Source organism: Monomorium pharaonis, chromosome 11 (assembly GCF_013373865.1).
Source record: "Monomorium pharaonis isolate MP-MQ-018 chromosome 11, ASM1337386v2, whole genome shotgun sequence".
NCBI classification, from domain to species: Eukaryota; Metazoa; Arthropoda; class Insecta; order Hymenoptera; family Formicidae; genus Monomorium; species Monomorium pharaonis.
In genome coordinates this window covers 8,186,899-8,206,417 of record NC_050477.1, presented here as the reverse complement: position 1 = coordinate 8,206,417, position 19,519 = coordinate 8,186,899, and the positions used below count along the sequence as shown (strand labels likewise).

Here is a 19,519-nt window from a genome sequence, read left to right as displayed (position 1 = left end):
CAGTGAAAATAAAGTAATCTCTGCTTTAAATAACAACTCAAATAGAAAGATGTTAAAATACAGCTATATTTTACCTTGAAAATTATGAATTGAAAACAATGATTAAAATTATGGTCGCAGCAAATTGATTGTGAGTTTTAGGAAAAAATATTGTTTATGAAGCAATTAATCGACATCGTTAAATACAATAAATTAAGGACACCATTTTACATCAGGACTGGTTAATAATGAGAAATGTAATAACATATGTAATAATCGAGCAGATCCCAACGGTCATCATCGAAATCTCTAAAGTGCAACTCACTGTGCAGTTCGCAACGCAACCGCCGAATTGCGTTCCCAGCAGAGCATTCGCTTCGACTACACGTTCTACCCAAAAGTAATACCCGCTTGGCATTGCGATTTACTGTTTGAGACAGTGATATGCAAATGCGTCCCGACGGTAATTCTTATTTCTAATTTATCAGAGTTACTTGAATTTTTGACGACCAAAGTCAAGAACGTTATTCATTTACAAATGTATACATGTTCCGTGTTTTCAGAATATAACAAATCCATTGATTAAAAAAAATAGATTAATAAAAGAAATATAAAAAGAAGTGCCATTTCATGGTCGAATAAAGTAGAATGTTATAGCTTTTTAAAGATGATTCCATAAATTCCTAATTTTTGCACGTTTGTTTTGTGCTATTTAAAAATCCAGATAAGCTAATTTTAGCAGGAGATAACTATAGAAAATTTTTTATAAATTACAGTTACTAATATAGATACTAAAAATATAAAAAGTTTCATGCAAATTTTATCTGCATCGAAAATGACATAAAAAGATGGAATTATCTGTTAAATCAGCTTCTAAATTTATGTAAAACTTGAAAAGTCTTGTTAAATTATGCATGTACGTTATAAACTATATTTATTCCTAGAAATGGGGCATTTTAATTTTAAGTACTACTCTTTTTACCATGAAAAGTAGTTAACTTTTAAAAGTAAGAGTAAGGCAAAAGTGTAATATTTAAACTGACGTAAACCATCAAACGTTTCTTTAGAATGCTAAATATGTATACAGTTGTGTATTTGAACATTTCGACACAATCGTCGAATATCGTATTTTAAAAATTGATTTACCTTAAAAAGATACTAAAAAAATGATGAATTAGATGATAAATTTAAGTTCCTAATCCCATTTTCTTTATTTAAATATAAGATGAGATAAAGTTGACATTATCTAATTAATGAATTTATTTAAGTCCTTCAGTAAAATTAAGACTATTGCATTTGAATCGGTATTCTTTTTATTCGATTTTACTTAATATAGGTATCGGATATGAGAGTCTATATGAGAGTCAGGTCAATCAGATAAGATTTCAATATATATTTTAGTACATATTTCAAGCAATGTATAGTATAAAGCAATGATGACTGTTTTTAGAATGAACAGCGCTCTCTCTCTCTCTCTCTCGCTCTATTTATTGGGGTTTGTTGCTATCCAGTTTGCTATCCATCGCGAATGTAGGTTTTCCACTTGGCTCGGCGTTGATTTTAAACGAGTATAGATATTTACGCAGGACACGCTCTTCAGCTTGCGACAAATAACCCGTGCTCTCGGCTTGCCTCTCCCTCTCTCTGAAACATGGCACTCACGGAGGCAACTCAACCGAGTAACCCGCGCACTTGACTTACCTTTTCTGCTGGCGACGCGTAAAACAGCCTTTACGACGGGCGCGTACAAACATCGCTCTCGCTCTCTCGGTGGATAACGCCACGGCGGTTCGTCATTGTCCCTTAAAGGAGCCGCGTGCACAGCTCGTTAAGGACAAAATTCTCCGGCTTATCACCGCCGAGGGCGAGGGAGGGGGAGGGAGTTTAACTAATTAACCGAGGAAAGGACAGGCCTCGCGGGTATTTCGCTGTAATTAGCGACGAAATGCACGCCCGTAATGACATTTGCGAGGGAACATCTAGCTTCTTTCCCTTTCTCTTACCCGCGCGTGCCTTCTTATGCAATTTTCAAAAGTCACGTCGCGGTCGCTCCTCTCTGCGTTTTCATTGTGGAACGATCGTAGTAAGAACGATGCGCACAGTAACGATCTGATGTCGCGAAATTAAAGATTCTTGTTACATAGAAAAACGCTAACCAGAGACATTTCACATTTTACAAATATATATAGCATTTGAGTTTTTGAAAAATTAATTAAAATAATTTTGCTTTTACCGTGAATTTTCCAAGTGTATAGAGTTGATAATTGTACATCTTACATTTTCTTAGTTTACAGACGTAGAAAGTTTAGTGAAATTTAATTTTGATCTTTACGGAGACCTCGCTCTTACATTAGCTTTCCCCTCTTTTCCTTACGAAATTAAATGTCATTTTGTGTTTCTTCTTTGTAATTACCTTCTTAATTGATTGGCACTAAATGTATTTAACAATTACTTACAATGGCTTTATAGAATTAGCTTACAGTAAGAATATTTATAAAACTCTGCCTCATGAGAGTCACGCGTTGCTTTTTGATTGCCGATATTGTTAACTGTGCAAAAAAATTATCAGTTGTACTTGAATTTTTTTTTGAACTCGCAGAAGTTTAATTAGACAGTATATTCAGGATTTTTTAAGTATTCGAGTATATTTATTGTTTAACTTATTTTGTTTACAGTTTATAAACTTTATTAAAAAAATTATAGTTTAACAAATTGACCAGTATATGGTAGTGTATTGGCAGACAGATTTTTTTTTTTTTTCGTAAAGTCATTTCTGCACTGCAGGAACCAAATCCAATTTCCGCCCGTCAATTTTTACCACGACTTTTATAATTTTCACCATTTTAATCTCCCGAGCATCCTATAAACATTTGACACTCCATGATCAAAGGACATCGCTAAAAATGAAGCCTCCCTCCGACGTTGTTTATGCTCGTCGATAATATCCGGCGACGGCGACGCGCGACTGCGTAAATTGCGCTCGTGCATGAGCCGTGAGTTCACGCAATTCAGGCGAAATGTTATATTTGTCGTTAAAGCGTTAATACGCATATATGCGGCGCCAGCGTTACGGCGGCGAATGTGCTATTGATCAGGGCGCGATCGATATCGAAACTCGATATTATCGCGCGATTTAATTGTGCCGCCGCGTAATTATCTCGACGACAACAATAACAATAACAGCAGGGCGTGAAAAGTTTGGCAATTTGCGCGTCGTCCGCGAGCGATAATGTGGCAAGCCTGCCCGAAGTGACACGTATTGGGGTGCCGCGAAAATCCCGATGTTACTTTTTCCGCGATGAGCGATGTGGACTTTTTTGTATTTTTAAAGAAGTGGCACCATCCATACGAGTCAAACGTAAGCAATCTAGATTTTAATTTCGCAGTTATTTTTTTGAAGAATTGAGTACGGAAGATTGACACAGAGATGGAAAAATAATTTCTACACCAAATTACATCAATATTTTTTCAAACAGAATTGAACGTTTCTTTAATTGTATTTTAGTTGTTAAGACATTTATATTACAAAATAATATACAGATATCCTTTTTTAAAACACAAGAAAGCTATTAACTTTCGGATCTCTAACATTTAACGGTCTTTTTTTCCAAACTATAAAATATAAAGAAATTTTATTTCACATTTTTTCTTACTCGTATAAACTACTTCGCATTGCCATGCGATACTCCGGATACTTTTTGATATACGCCGCAACACATTTTATAGTAGAATGTCAGACACGTCCCAGACGCCTAGATAGTTGTGGATAGTCCGATGGGAGAATCTACGAAGGATCTACAAATGGGGTCACCGGGAAGTTCGAGTGTTATGTTAGAAATTTGTGGGGCGGGTCGGGCGACTACGCGACGATAATTTTTCGAACGGCGAATCGCACGGGGATTACGAAATCAAAGGGTGGTAATTCGCGACTCGATTCGCGGAATAAGTCGGGAGTTACGAGGCGAATCGGTAATGAAGCCGCGGAGAGAGAAGGGGGAAGGGGTATGCATTATTCACGCGCTGGTCCAAAGTGTTTGTATTTTAAAGTGACGCGCGTGCATTAATATTGTATAGCGCGAAAGTAGACGATGCATCGCGCAAAGTCGACTCGAATTCCAAACTTCACCGTAGCATCGATATTATTCCTTGCTTACTAATGCGGCCCGCCTTGGGAGCCGCGTCGGATAATACAAAGTGATGGAAAATTAAATGACGGACTTCCTAGTCCAGGGACACATTTCAAACTTCTTATCCGGCCGGCCCGTGGGAGTTCACGACCTGATTCCGTGGTCGATAACTGCTTCGATTTAAGACGTGTACGATTGCGTCGCGAAAATTCACGCCGTTGGCGACGCGATTGCTTCTAGCGAAACGACGTCACATCAAGTTTCACCGTGACAAGTTGAAGATGAAAAGGCAGATGAATGCGAGGCGCAGGCAAATCTTGCGTTACACCGAGAAAAGAAGGAAATATATCACTATGTTATATACAATATATCTCGTGAGGAACACGTGTTACGCGTGTTAAATATTATATAATAAAATTCATAGTACGTTAAACTGTATTTCTCTCCACGTAAGTTTCACGTGATCTCACGTGCAGCATCTTGTAGCGGGGCTTTGAGCAGAATCCAAGAACGCGTCGTTTAACGATCGTCTGATAAGAATTAACTGTCGTGAACTCGAGCTGAATGTCGGCAAGTTTCGGTCGAACGACGTTCTCCGTGTAGGAGCGGACTTAATATTTAAAAATAGCGCGCAATTTAGCGGAAGCGTGCCGGCGCGGCTCGATTGGCCCGCCGAGATTTCGGTAGGGCCAAGCGAGCGATCGGAGGCCAACCACGGCGCGGATACGTGATTGGCTGATTGGCTGGCCGATTTCTAAGTCCGGGCACGCCACGCAACGCGACTCTAACTCAACAACGAGAACGCTCGCCTCCTGACTGGAATTTTTTCCATGTAATTACGTACGCTCGCCCGTTCCCCGTGGACCACCCAACTAAATTCTAACCCTATCGATTCGAGCCACGGCGACCCCAAATATTTTTTACGTTGTATCGCAGAGTCCACTGCTGGGTAGACGCGCGGAATATGTATCGTCTGTTTGGCAAAATTCAAAGTGCTAACGATGAATCCAGAAGTATCTATCGTTATATTTATTTAAGGCATAAACGTTAATAAATAAAGAAAGAAAGAAATATAATTAAACAATACTATATATATATATATTGCAATATTATATAAAGAAATTACAGTAATGTGTACTATATTAAAAACAGCAAGCAGCTAGGTAATTTTGTTGGTCGTTAATTAACAAATTACGTTCGTTCTATCGATGTTAATATTTTCCACGAGAGAATTCATTTTAAATGAAATAATTAATTAAGATTTTTTTTCTAAATGGAGAAGAAGAGAGTCGTGTGGTCTCTGGACAGAGAGCGCGTAGAATCTGGATAATGGCATTAATCATATGGCGGTTGTTTCTCTTCCTTTACATTTAAAAGTTTTCATAGATCAATCATTCGGAAAATAAAATACGACGGCATCCATTACATGGAATTCGCGTTAACGCGAATCGTGAATATTTACCGTCAACGAGGTCTTCTATTCTCGCGATTTCCTATGTACGTGATGAACGCCGCTGACTACCTGTCGTAGAGTTTAATTAAATCACTTGAATATCCCTCGACTTACGTTCGGTTTTACCGTGTCCGTGCCGTCACCTCCGCCGGATGGTAACCGGCGAGTGGAAGGGTCGCAGGGTGCGACCTTCGCGGGCGTCGGGTCACCAGGGGTTGGCGGGGGCCCAGCGGCACGCGTGTAAATTCGCAGATCGCCCTGCGTGCACAGCACCCTGGCCGTCCTGGAATGCGAGGGGCGGCGGCGACCGAGGGTGGAAGAGGTGCGGAGGTGGCTACAAATTGCATCCATTACTCTTGCAGCCGCGCACCGCTGCTCCCCCTTCCTCCCCCCCCCGATCCTCCGTCCCGCGCGGCATCGCGGCATCGCGCGGAGCGCGCGCTCCTCGTTGCGAACGGCGGGCGTCCGACTATTGTGTATGAAATGATTATAGCGGCGCGGTATGAGGTCGCGGGGTCGCGCGAAGCCGTACGTCACTTAGATTGGCCCGTTGGCAGTTACAAAAGGCGGGAGGCGCGCGCGGACGACGCGATTATGCGGTACGGCGCGCGTCGATGTCGGAAGCTGGGGCGCGCGTTCTCTCTCTTTTCGCGGAACAACGTCCCGCGACGGCTGTCGTCGAGAGACCGCTTGAATTTATGACCGCGCTCACGTTTTCGCGTTACTCTTTGCCGAAGCAGGACTAGATAGAGCGGCATCTGGGCGCCCGTAACAATGGAAAACGCCGTACGCGATTTTCAACGCTACCGTTGAAACGAAGTTGACGGCAAAATTTCGCTGCTTTCTTTATACTGTACGGAATGATCGTGTCAATGAAATATTGCACTCTCCCTAGTATATCTCCTTCCGTATTTTGTACAACGTACGAGCGCGCCGCGAAACAGAAAATCTTTTTGTCTTCTGCATATCGTGGCATTTAAATAATTTAACGTTGGGAAATGGAGATTAGCTCTATAAGAAAAGACTATTTTTTGCACAAAAACATTATTTCACATGCAATACATAGTTGCATTTTTTATTTACAATTATTTTGTTTTCCTTGCATCAAATATTACTACATTAATAATCTGTCTAGTCTTAATAAACTTAATTAATAAACTTAAAATTTATTTGATAGAAAAACGAATAATTTTTACAAAAGTTTTTTGAATCAAGATTAAATAACGTATGTTACATATTATTATGTATTATTACGTATTTTTACGTTGTACTCAAGATTTTTATATGAAATCGTTTATTTAAGATCGTTAATTAGATTCAACGACAGCATATCAATGTATAAATACCGACGACGAATCTTTCTCTAGTAAATTTTTCACTTCAAAGAAAGAAAAGAATTAATTCAACTTTTTCACCTTTGGAAAAATTGCTTTCTTTAGTAAATTATAACATAAAATTTAAACGCGAATGAAGAAAAGTAAAATATTTTTGAACCACACTAAACTTTTTTAAAAAGTAGAAGTTAAACCCGAAAATTTTCTTGACTCTCTATTTGCTGAATTCGCTGATTTTTATCTCTTCTAAACTTTTTCTAAGATTGATTGGTGACTTTCATATTTTACAATGACGAGGACAATTATTTAAAATAAGTGTTTATATTTTAAAGTGATTATATTTTTAATCACTATATAATATTTTCATGTTAATACAATGTAGTAATAATTATATGTTGAAAAAAATATTTATATTGTTTTAAAAATTCATTCTTATTAATGATTTTAAATATAATTTTAATCAGCAGCACGAGCAGCGTGATATTGTAATTAAATAAAATTGTCATAATTACATGCAAAGAAGACACATGATCATACATCGCAATCGCGTGGTACAAACGCTATAATTAGCGTGCTATCCCCAACACGATGCAGCGCGGCGCCATTGAGAGCGGCTGGCGCATTCAAGCCCGCCGTATTGAACGCCAGCCACATTTCGAGTCGGCATTTCAACAGAAATGCGGAGTCCTTTTACGTTGCATCGCGCCCGTCCGAGCACCACCGTCCGGTCAATCCGTCTACGGACGTCGCGACGCCCCCTACCTCTGGCCCCCCCCTTCATTCCCGAAAGAGGAAAGGGAGGCACGGCTGAAGGCTCGCACAAAGCCGGGCTTGCTTAATAAGTGCCTACCCCTTTTTCGCGTTTCAGAGCTCGCCCTTCTCTACTACGCCGCGTGCGGAGTAAACAAAAGAACTTCCGCCGACAAAGGGCCCGCCAAGATTAGCCCCCGCGGGCCCTTTCGCGGCAACCAGTGAGAATTCGCGGATTCCTTTTTTTCGGCCACGGGGATTAGCGGGATTAAAAGAGAGCCGGCTAACGCTACCGCCGACGCCGTTATTTATCAGTTCTTTCATTAGGAAGCGGAGAAACTGTCGACCACATATTGTCGGAATGTCAATTATCTCGACTATGTATTGCTTTGATCACTATGCAATATACGCGGATCAGCTCTGCGTGTTGGTATGCTTTGAAAATTTTTACTAAAACTTAGAGAGAGAGAGAGAGAGAGAGAGAGAGAGAGAGATGATGAGAAAATTACAGCTCGACCAACTGAAATCGTAAAGAAAGGGAAAATAGAACAGCAAAATATATGGAACGACAAAATGTTACGAAACATTGTTCAATGAACAAGAAATATATAAAAGGGATATTTTCTATGAGGAGCCAGAACATATTGCGGTAGAAAGGTTATGAAGAGACGGAGAGAAATGAAATGTTGAAAAGATGGAAAGTAATCGTAAAGAGTTGAGAAAGGGAAATATGGAAGGTATAAGCGGTAAAGAATGAAAAAAATGGCAATGCGCGCAGGAAAAATATGTTGGTTCTGCGTCGCTAATGATGAATACACGTTAAGAAGAAATAAGGATAGAAAGCGATTTTTGTTGCGCATTTACTGGAACGCGTATGTGGGGAATAACGTCGCGCCCGGGACTACGTGACGTTGAGAATTATCTACATGGAACTGAAATACGTCGGAAAAAATTACTCCCCGCGGTAATTCCATTATCCCTCTTGGTAGAAGGAAGGTTAAACACAGGATGAAGGAGTAAAATATTTGCCGGATAATTTATGCGACGGCCTCAAAGTCGACCGCGACGAACGATCCATCCGTTAGAGAGGCCCTGGGAAGACACCCTCCCGGTAGTGCCGCTTGTTTCTCTCTACGGCCAAGCAAGTTTTAACTGCGGCTATAAATAACGTGGCGCAATTAAAGGGCCCGACCCCGGCAAAGAGTGTAGCGAAACGATGGAAATGATGTCGTGTCGTGGGCTAATAGCGTAATGCGTGCATGTCGAGTCTAGCCGGGCCGAGTCGAGCCGAGCGAGTCGCACTGGCTGGTACGAAACTCACCCGGGCGCGCTTTTAACGGTCGAACTTGTAACCGCGCGTGTACACGGTGATAACTTCCGCCATCCTGCGTTCCGCGAGCGCGCGGTGTACGAGAATCAGCCGCGCCGGATCGTTTCAACTGTCGACCGTTGTTTTTTTGTCTTACTTATTTAATTGGCTTCGTATTCCTATGAAATACTTGCGCGCTCTCTTTCCTTTCGTCGAACATTCCAAAATAAAATACAATAAATATACTTCTCGAAGAAGATATTCTTTCTATTTCATAAGAGAATAAAGAACCTTTCGCGAATTAATCTCGACTTAACTGTCTCAATGGATAATGGATTTCTATTTTTAGAATTATAATTTCAAGAGAATCAGAATGTTGTAGGAGTATTACAGGAGTATTACAGGAGTATTAAAGGAATTAAATTTACAACATGTATGATAGTACACAAAATCTGAATCAAATTTGAAGAATTTAATAATAAAAATTTATTATCTTTCTTAAAAAATGTATGTGTGTGCTATTTATAATGCATGCAAAGGAAATAAAATGTATGCTTATTAAGCACAAAATAAAGTTATATTTGTAGCATGAATTATTAAATTAAATATTGATTATTTTATTACATAGACCAACGAAACATTATCAAACTATGTTAAGAATCATGTAGATTAATAAGTGTAGATTAGATATTGCTATGCGGTTAGGTATTTTGCGAGATTTATCGGCCTTGTGTAAATTCCAAAATGAAATTATCGCTCCGATACGATTGGATATCGAAATATGCCCGGTCAAGCCCACGTGCAACATTAATTACTCGATCTGCAAGATCATAAATAAATTGATGAATTAACAATTTGGCATCCCTTGTGATTAACGGCTCGCGGTTATAAAATTAATAGGCCATATTATCAGCGATTTTCACAGTCTATCAATTATTCTTGACATTACTGAATAATAAAATAATTGTTGTCACAATAACATACTGAATTAATAAAGTAATTTCTTTGGTTATGATTTAATACAAAATACAATATATTTTTACAAAAGTATGAATGTTAAATAAATTTTCAGTATTCTTTAGTCGTATACAAAAATATTTCAATTTATTGCACTCTTATGCATTTGAGACATTACTTCAATTTAGTGAATTAAATAAAAGATTTTTTCTCGTACATTTATTGCAGATTCCATTAAAAGAATAATTATAATATAATAAATTGTCATTACGGTAACATTTATTATAAATTATAAAGTAGCAAAATTGTACAGGCTACATGATACTGAAATTAACATATGCAGGGCAAATTTTAATATTAATTTGTGTAATATATAAAAAGTGAAATAATAAAATAATGAAATCCTAATTTGAAAATAAATAATTGAAAGAAGAAATCTAATGTATAGCAAAGTACCGAAAATGTTCTTCAGGCAAACTCTGCTATACCTTGTGCGATGTATTTTTAATTTTTTTCCCAGTTAAGGGTCGAGGATGTGATAATTCACTTACATAATTGTATACAGAACATTATGCTTTAAATTTTCAATATCTTTGCAGCATTAATTCCTGTAATTGTACATCTTTGCTGAAGCGAATCCGCTTAAAATATTAAAAATTAACTTTATAAATTAGATTAAGCATACAATACTTGAAATCCCTTTTCTAAAAAGTGCATATTATATTGATAATTGCAAATTTCGAAGTGATTGTTGCCTCTTTTCCGCGATGTTGATTGGTTCTCTCGCTGCGGTTACTTCGTGTTGCGAGAGCAGCTGTCATTGTGATTGAATTTTGAGCTGTCAAATTTGTATAGATGGTTATCTATATAATTATCGTTGTAATTTATTTTGTATAATAAATTGTATGATTTATTATATATCTAAAATCTGAATTAGTTATTTACTTGATTTACTCAGCACGTATAAACTATTAATATATTGATTTTTATTCCTTTCAATTTAAATTTGTCATAAGATGTCAAAATCTCTCGAAATTGTTAAATGTCTTATTAAAAATGTTGGAAAGTTATAAGTATATATAGTACTATATATAAGTACTTTCTTTTTTATTATAGGTATAACCGAAATTCATAAATTTTGAAATAAATTTAACATTATATTACATATTTCGTACTCACTAAATTGATTATTATTATTACTTATAAATTAAATTGTTCGATTGTATGTGTCCACGTTTAAAAGTCGCAAAGTAAAATGGAGTCCGATTATACCTAGAAACAAAATTTACTTCAAATTGATGGAAAAGTTCGTAAAACAATTCACCAGAATGGGTTTACGTTGTTATCGGGTGTAGTAATGCTAACGCATCGTTAATACGAACGCACACGCGAAAACACCGCGAAAAATCCGCAAACGGCGGAGCGACGTCCGCTGTGACGTCGCGACGCTGTCGGCGACGAAACGTCACGGACAATGCTCGTTTTATTACGAAGTTCGGCGACGGAGAAACGGCCGATTATTATTCGCCTCGCGTTGTCATATTCCATTAGCGTCGCTGCCTGTTACAGACTCCGCTCAGCTTCGCTCGCGCTCGCTCCCGCTTTCGCTCTCGCATTCGCTGTCGCTCGCTCAACCGCCGGGCGGTTAGTTCGAGGAACAATTCACAACGCGATATAGGAATCACCCTTCAACCGCGTGCTGGAGATGACATCGATACTCGACTTCCTCTCTCTCTCTCTCTCTTTCTCTCTCTCTCCCCCCTCCCCCCTCTTTCTCTCTCCTTCTCTTCTGTCCGCTCGCCCTGTCTCTGTCGTTCTCTGTGTCAGTGCTCTCTCCCACCCCTCTCTCTTTCTCTCGCGCGCGTTACTGCATCCGCGTACACCCGCGTATCGACTAAACTTCGCGGCGACGCCGACGCCCGCAACGATTAGCTGCGTCGCGGTGGCGAATGTCGGGAGTTTCGTTCCGCTGCGCTGCATTTAACCCCTTGACGCCTGGATTTTCTCTTCCGCCGCGTGTAGAAGTGGATTACCAATAAATCAATCCGCATGGGCATTTCGATCTGCGGAAAATCAAATCGAGAAAAACAATTGGCGAAAGCGATTGCTGCCACAGTTTGCCGATCGCCCGCAGTATTCTGTGTGACGAGCGATTGCACAGCTTCATTGCATTATAAACGGAGAGCCGAGTTTGCACCTCATTCACATGGGAGAGCGCTTGAATTTTCCGGTTCTTAACCCCTACGAGCACGTTCTTAGACACAATCACTTGGACACTTAATTGTTGTGAAAAACCATTATGAAAAATTATACGAACAACCTGTTTGTACAGCCTTAAAAAATATTGCACGAAAAAACGTCAATTACTGAATTCTGATAAAACTGTCAAAAATGCACGAGATGATTATTATGTTGCACTTGATATGTGCGCTTGCCGATTTCTATTGTTTCAAATTTTATTCATTTAAGTATTTTACACGGAAAAAAATTACTCTCAAATTGAAACTTATGTATTCAAATTAACGCGATCCTTGTATATAAGCAACAATATATAATCTTTTTAGAAGAATTTGAAAATCTTGAATTTCAAGATATTATAGTCTTATTTCAATACTATAAGTATTGTTTTAAAAATATGATATAATTGTTTTGATAATTTTATTCTAAGAAAATTATAATCTTTGATTTAAACATGTAGTATTTTCTATCCAATATTTTTCTTTTCTATTCAAGAAAATTATTTTTAAATAACAAGAATATTATTTTCTTGGTTAAACTATATAAAAATTTGAAATAAATCTTCAAGTAAATCTTTTTGATTTAACGCGATATAATCTCATTTCAAGATTTCCGTTTTGAAACTGGAGATATTGTCAAAACAAGAATATCTTTTTTTGTGTACGTTATTTCAATTTTATTTTCATCCAAGCAAAAAAATATAGTTTTATAAAGACAGTAAATGAGAACGCGGTTTTATAAAATAAATTTCGGGGTTTACGTGAAACCAGAGGTCGACTTTGCTTTAGCTTCTTCAAGCAGTCTTATCCAGCGTCTTCAGTAGCTCCGTGAAATACTCTCACCTCCTCTTTCTCTAATAAATCAGCCCCTCCTCAGCCCCTTCATCTCTTCAAAGTGCAACAAACATCTACCAAATCATCAATTTTCGGACGGCCTCATGAAATGCTCGCGGACCGACGTGTAAACAATTTGCGCAAGTAGCCGCGATAATGGAGGAGCAGTAGGATGAGGAGGATGAGGATAAGGTACAGGGCGGCGGCGCTGAGAGAGGGGGGGGATGTTTGGTTAGCTCACACAAAGGACGAAGCGCACCGCTGCGCACACAACGGAATCAGCCCGCTACTCTAACAAGGAACATCCACAAACCACCCCTCTCCGAGGGGGCTGGAATGGCGAAGGGATGGTGGTACGGGCTTGCTACAGGACCTCAACGGTTTACGGAACGTCCGGAAGTTAGCGACACGGATACAAGGCGTCTTGTAGGAAGTAGCGAGCGTGATGGAAAATGTTTTCGGGATGAAGTGATTGGTGCGAGGAAGGGTGTGTGTTTTTGATTTTATGATTTATTATGTTGTAAATACCTTATTTAAAAGAATTACGAGTTTTGATTTCAATCGAAAAGGAAACTATATTATCGCGTGATTTTTTTTAATTTTAAGTTTTATCTTAATATTTTCAATTTTTCTTTTTGTTATACCTTGATGGACAATAGAAAAACGTTAATGTTAAAGATTATACTTCAAAGATATATAATCTTTTTCCTCCCTTTTTTTACACACTTCTTTACGCGATATAAATTTTTTTTAACAATCTTGTCGCCTATTTTCCTGTTGTCTGATCAATTTTTATCTTTTCTACTTCTTCCACCTCTATCAAAAGAATAGAGGAACAACTCCATCGAATTGGAGAACTGTTTCTTCTCATTTATATTGGTTTTTCTTCCCTCTATCGCTTTTTCCGTTTTTCTTGCTTTTTTCCTCCTCTTTTACCTTTTTTCCTTTACCTCTCTCCCTCTTGACACTTCCTTCCTTATCGGTTCTGCCGTTTCATCTTCTTGCCTCCGGCAGGTATCACTATCTTCTCTGGCATACTATTTCTTCCTCTCTTGATATCTCTAAACACACTCGATTTCAGAAGTGCATATAACGTATCGCCATTCTGCGTGCGGTTCCTTGACGTTTATGACGCGCGCAATCATCTAATATTATTCTCAACTATATAATTTTAATTCTTTATCTCCCAGGAATACAATTGCATTTGTCGCAGTATACGTATTGCTCACAGCTGTTAATCACCCGGTACAGTTCACAACTTATGATCTGCATATCTATCACGTCGCCGACGTGTCCCGAGAATTATCGTACGTACGCGATCGTAAGCCGCCAAACAGCGCAGAACAGCGCGCGGATCAATATCGCTGCACACCTGTTGCGCGACTTTTGAATCACTCTGTACGATGAATACGGCTACCGTCTCGGTTACCGCCGCGACGAAAACAAGAAGAAGAATGCGAAATCCTTGTCGCTTGATCGCCCGTCGCGCGACGTCGCAGCGCATTCATTATCAATCTCGCTACGGGCCGGCTCAAAGGTAGCGAAATTAATAATTGTTTGCAGAAATGCTAAGCGGAAACTTCGCGCTTCGCCGTGGGGCCGTCTTCGTTTTATTAATCCGCGTAAGCCGCTGGCGGACTGCGAAGCGGTGCAGCGCAGCGATGAGAACGCACTTTGCGCTCCTCGTATCGCGGCACGAGACGTGCCTGAATCGATACTTGCAATCCGCATCATTTATTATTCGCAACTCGTGTATTTTGCAAGTGTTATGCAAACGTCGATGTGTCTGGGTAAATCGTAAATTTTTAACAAAGTATCGCTGAAGTAGAGCGCGATGAAAGTTTTCAAAGTTTGATCTATTCCACGTAGAGTTCAAATAGAATCAATTGCTTCACATTTTATGTATCAGATATTATAACACTAAGTGGAAATAGATCTGAGTTTCTTATTAGTTAGCTGTTAAATTATACCAATATGTTTTGGTAATTACTTGCTTTAGTATTTAGTTAAAAAGTTAAAACACTTTTAGGTTTATAATTTCTCAAATGTAATATTATAATTAAAAGGAATTAAGTTAAATAATACAAAACTGGATAAAGAGAGAAAATAGCTTAGACGTATTTAGTTTATTAACTTTATTCTTTATTAAAAATCTGTTTAAATACTTTCGCGTCAAGTACCAATTAATAATGTATATTAATACAATTAATTAAGCAATCGTTTCACATTTACTTTTATTTCATCTCTATGTATCTTTTTTATTTTTTACTAATCAAGAAACCGTTGTATTTTTAGATGTAAACATGGTGGCCGAGCCAAAGCCTCACCAAACTGGACGCAAACGACAGAACGTTTCCAAAACTGGCAACGACTGGTAATTTACAATTTTTTAACATTTCATGTTCTATACAACTATTTCTTTATAAAAATAATTAAATTAATTAAATAGCTGATTATATTTCTTTATCTATTACATATCTGTTACATATTGAAAGAATATTTTCATATCTCTCCGCGTATATTGTACGAAGATTGCGTTTTGTACGGAAAATTGTGCTTTTCTAAGCACTGATATGCCATAAATTCATTATGCGTATACACGGTGTCGTATGTTGTAACGCCTGGCGCCATATGAAGCTGTCTCACGTATTTGTACGAATTTGCCGACAATCTACTCAAAGTAGATCCCGGTGTTCTTTGGCACGTAGTTGCATCATCTTATCTTATCTGTTCGATTTTTCCTAGCGTGGCGCATATAAATCTTCCAGTGAGAGGAGTTTCATTCAAAGGACCGCTTTATCCCGGCCTTAAGGTGCCGACGAACCCTAAACTCGATGTATAAACCCGAAAGCGCCGAGAACGTATTTTACGCGCGGAACGTGACCGTGAATTCACGAGCGGTCGCATGTTTGCAGAAGTTAACTTGCGCGGGATACACACGCGGAATAAAAAAACCGTAATTGCATCGTATTGCGCACGTGGAGATTCCTTGATGGACAATTTCAAGAGTTACGTTTATGACCCTGTGTATATAATAATAATAATAATATAGCATAACATAAATTATCGAAAATATCAAGGGTTACATGCACACAGTGTTTTTATGGAATTGCCACGTACATAAAAATGTAAGGTGTTTTAAGAATTAGAAAGGGAGAGATATATATCTCGATAAGAATTATTTTTTAATGTAAGTTTCTAGTAGTGCAAATTATAAATTAAGAAAGATTGTATGTAAATAATTGAAGCTTTCTATCTTTATAGATATTCGATCACACAGTTAAACCTTAAAATGTTTTACAATAATGAGTTAAATTAGATCGGTCTGTGAATAATTTATAAGAAATAAGAAGTGATATTTTTTGGTCGAAGCAGATCTTGATGCCAATAAAAATAGAATCTGATAATAAATTATATCAATTTATTTAATATAATTTTTAGTTTTATATAACCGACATGATTGGTTAGACCTGAAACGCAATCATAAGCTGGAAATAATATCTCGAATTAATTTGATTGTCAGATTTAATTTAAAATATTATTTCTTCAGTTTAATTTCAATTTAAGATTGCGATTTAAATCCGACAAACTATATCGGCATGTGGACTGAAAGCTACTGAATATAACTGAAAAATATTTTAAATAAATTGTTATAAAATTATTATTAGCACCAAAATCTGCTTCGACCGAGAAATGGCACTTTCTCTTATTTCTTGTATTAAAATATTTAACTTCGTTAAAAAGCGTGTTTTATTTCACGCATTGATTAAGAATTTAATTGAGGTTGTGTTTTCAGTAATCTGGTACAATGCTCGACACGGGAAGCATTTCGCCGCGAAAAAAAAATGGAACGACAGAGACATTCTCTAGCAGCTGATGCATTATCCACGACAGATAGCGTCGTGGCAAACGTCGATACCTTTTCAGGAACTAAGTCGCGTACCTTCCCTTTTCTCCTTTTACCAGTTCTCTTTTGTCGATTCTTTTTACTCTTTTTTTCACTTCCTTCCTCTTTCGGTGAGAGAGAAAAAGAACTCAATTATTTTCTAAGTGTGTCAATTTAACAAAATTTGATGTCAATTTTCGATCGTGTATACAACACTGCAATATAATACAACATTTTTGATACAAACTAATACAAATTTTGATATAAATGATATATTGTTAAAATTCTAAAGTGTAATTAAACATGGTTTGTTGTTTCTTACTAATTAAAAATTAATCTTAAAATAAATCATCTCCAAGAGATAAAAGTCTAATTTTTATACTAAAACTTACTCAAATTTTTCAAATAATGTATTAATTAAAAAGAGATAACTGACAACAGATACAATTAAACCAGCAAGATTAACTTATAAATAATGAAATGTTTAATCATATTGAAATTAATTTTCGAGCAAACTTTGGGGATAACAAACTAAACATGAAACAGTTTCACAGATTAGTTAAACTTTGTTTTGTACAGTAAACGCTATATAAGCATACATTTACGCAGAACAAGAGTGAATCTAAACATCAAAATGATTCTATGCAACTGAAATTAAAATTAATTGAGGTATTGCAATAATAATATTGCTTTCAAATGCTTGCATAATTCTTGTATATTATTGAAAAAAAGATATAATTCTGAAGTAAATGTAATATGTAATTATTTTATTTATAAATCGTTAAAGCAATAATGTACTAATTATTTTCTACAAATCTTTAAGATAAATAGACGAATACCGTACAAACTGAAATTGAAGACATGCTCGTAAGAAAGATCGTCGTCAAAGACTCAAGAAATTGAGTGGAATGCTGTCATGAATTAACCATCTCACGATTGTCATATATATGTAACGAAATGGTTTAACATCAAGATAGCTTCTTTTGAAGAAATACGAAACCTGAGAAACGTTATGTTTCATCAAGCTATGTTAGCAATCCTTGATAAAGCGTAAAAAAATGGGTCAAAACAGTCAATGCATACTATATTATGAGTATACGTGTATTAGCAATACATGTGAAGTTCTTATTGGACACATGTCTGCAGACATGGAAAAAACTTCATAAAAATTTTAGCGGAACAGTGTAGCATCGTGCATATCGAATATATATTGGACATACACGTAAGATAAACGCCCGTTCGCACGACCGAATAAAAAAAATTTTTTGGAATGCAAAGTCTCGTGGAATACGATAGAAAAACACGACATCTCGAGAACGCCGCGTAATATCTGCGCGTTGGATTTTTCAGATCCTTCGCCTGTCGTCCTTTTAATGCAGCCGTCAATCTCCCGCATCCTCATCCTGGCCAGAATTCCGGCCTGCGCAAGGTCTTCTCATCAAATATCATGCGTCAAAAGTCACTTTCAACGTATAAAAAAAAAAAAACTTATAATGCATTGCACAATACTGAAATTCATTCGTTATGTTTATTCTATTATTTTTATTTCGTGCACGATGTGTCAACTTCTCATTCCCAGTTTCTCTTCGCAAACGGCACAACTTGAAAATGGTTCTTTAAATGTGTGTATTGTAAGTTCACGTTTGGAGTTTAAATTTTATCCATTAAAACGCAATATGCGAAATTGCAAATGTAATCACTGCGCTTTTGTGGATGGAAATTCAGACATTCTACGCTACACATTTATATTAAAGTTTTTTTTAGTTATGTTCAAAGAAACCATGACGTATTGAAAACTTTTTTTTATAATTAACGTAGCTTATGGAATATTTATACGAGTTGTTATTAAGTATTGCATATCTTCTTGTTTATAAGTATAACCGACGGGTGCATTGGCCTTTCCTGATTTAAAAATTTAACTATACATGTTGTTTCGCAAATTTTTCATTACGAACATGAAATATTTTAATAATAAAGTTTCAACTTCCCGTGAATTTATACTATTGTTTTTGACATACACAACTGCTCCAGTTCTGCAAAATATATGTACAGCCATGTCGATATTATTATAATGATGCTAGAACAAAATAGGGTGAATTGTAAATAGACAGTTTTACGCGAAAATCAATCAACTCACAAAAGTGGAAAATATCAATTATACATATATGTGAATCGACAAGTTGAAACTCTATATTAAAAGAATGATTGAAATAACAGTCAAAATTGCATGCCATTCAGAAACGAAAATGTCAATTCAGTTTTAACAAACAGATCATTTAACTCTACATAAAAATCAATCAAATCTCACGTTCGTGTATTCATTTATTAGAATATTATTTCCATTTTATGATATTTTTGATTCGACAAATATTTGTATTTTTTAAAACTTCTATCTTTCTATATATGTTATTATATTAAAATATCTAAGAGGAAATATGTACAATATCTGTTTCTTATTTTTTGAAAGGAGATATTAATATTTTACGGCGGAATCACAGATATCGTATATCCTATTTTGAGAGAACACATAACTGCCGTATGTGTCTTTAATGATTTAACTTTCCAACTTAATTCATTCGAAAATAGTAGCCGGTGAGTTAATTCATTTTCCGTGTAAGATTCAACCTCCGCGTAATATTTTATGAGCTAAATT

General features: G+C 36.9%; 1 protein-coding gene across 3 annotated transcripts in view; it reads left to right on the top strand.

Moving 5' to 3' along the window:
- The window catches only part of LOC105840029, a 172,609-nt gene that overhangs the window by 117,550 nt on the left and 35,540 nt on the right, over positions 1-19,519 (top strand). For all 3 annotated transcript variants that reach the window (XM_036294057.1, XM_036294056.1, XM_036294058.1), the window contains one exon: positions 15,276-15,354. In XM_036294057.1, the coding sequence (XP_036149950.1) occupies positions 15,276-15,354 (79 nt within the window). The remainder of the gene's footprint in view (positions 1-15,275; positions 15,355-19,519) is intronic.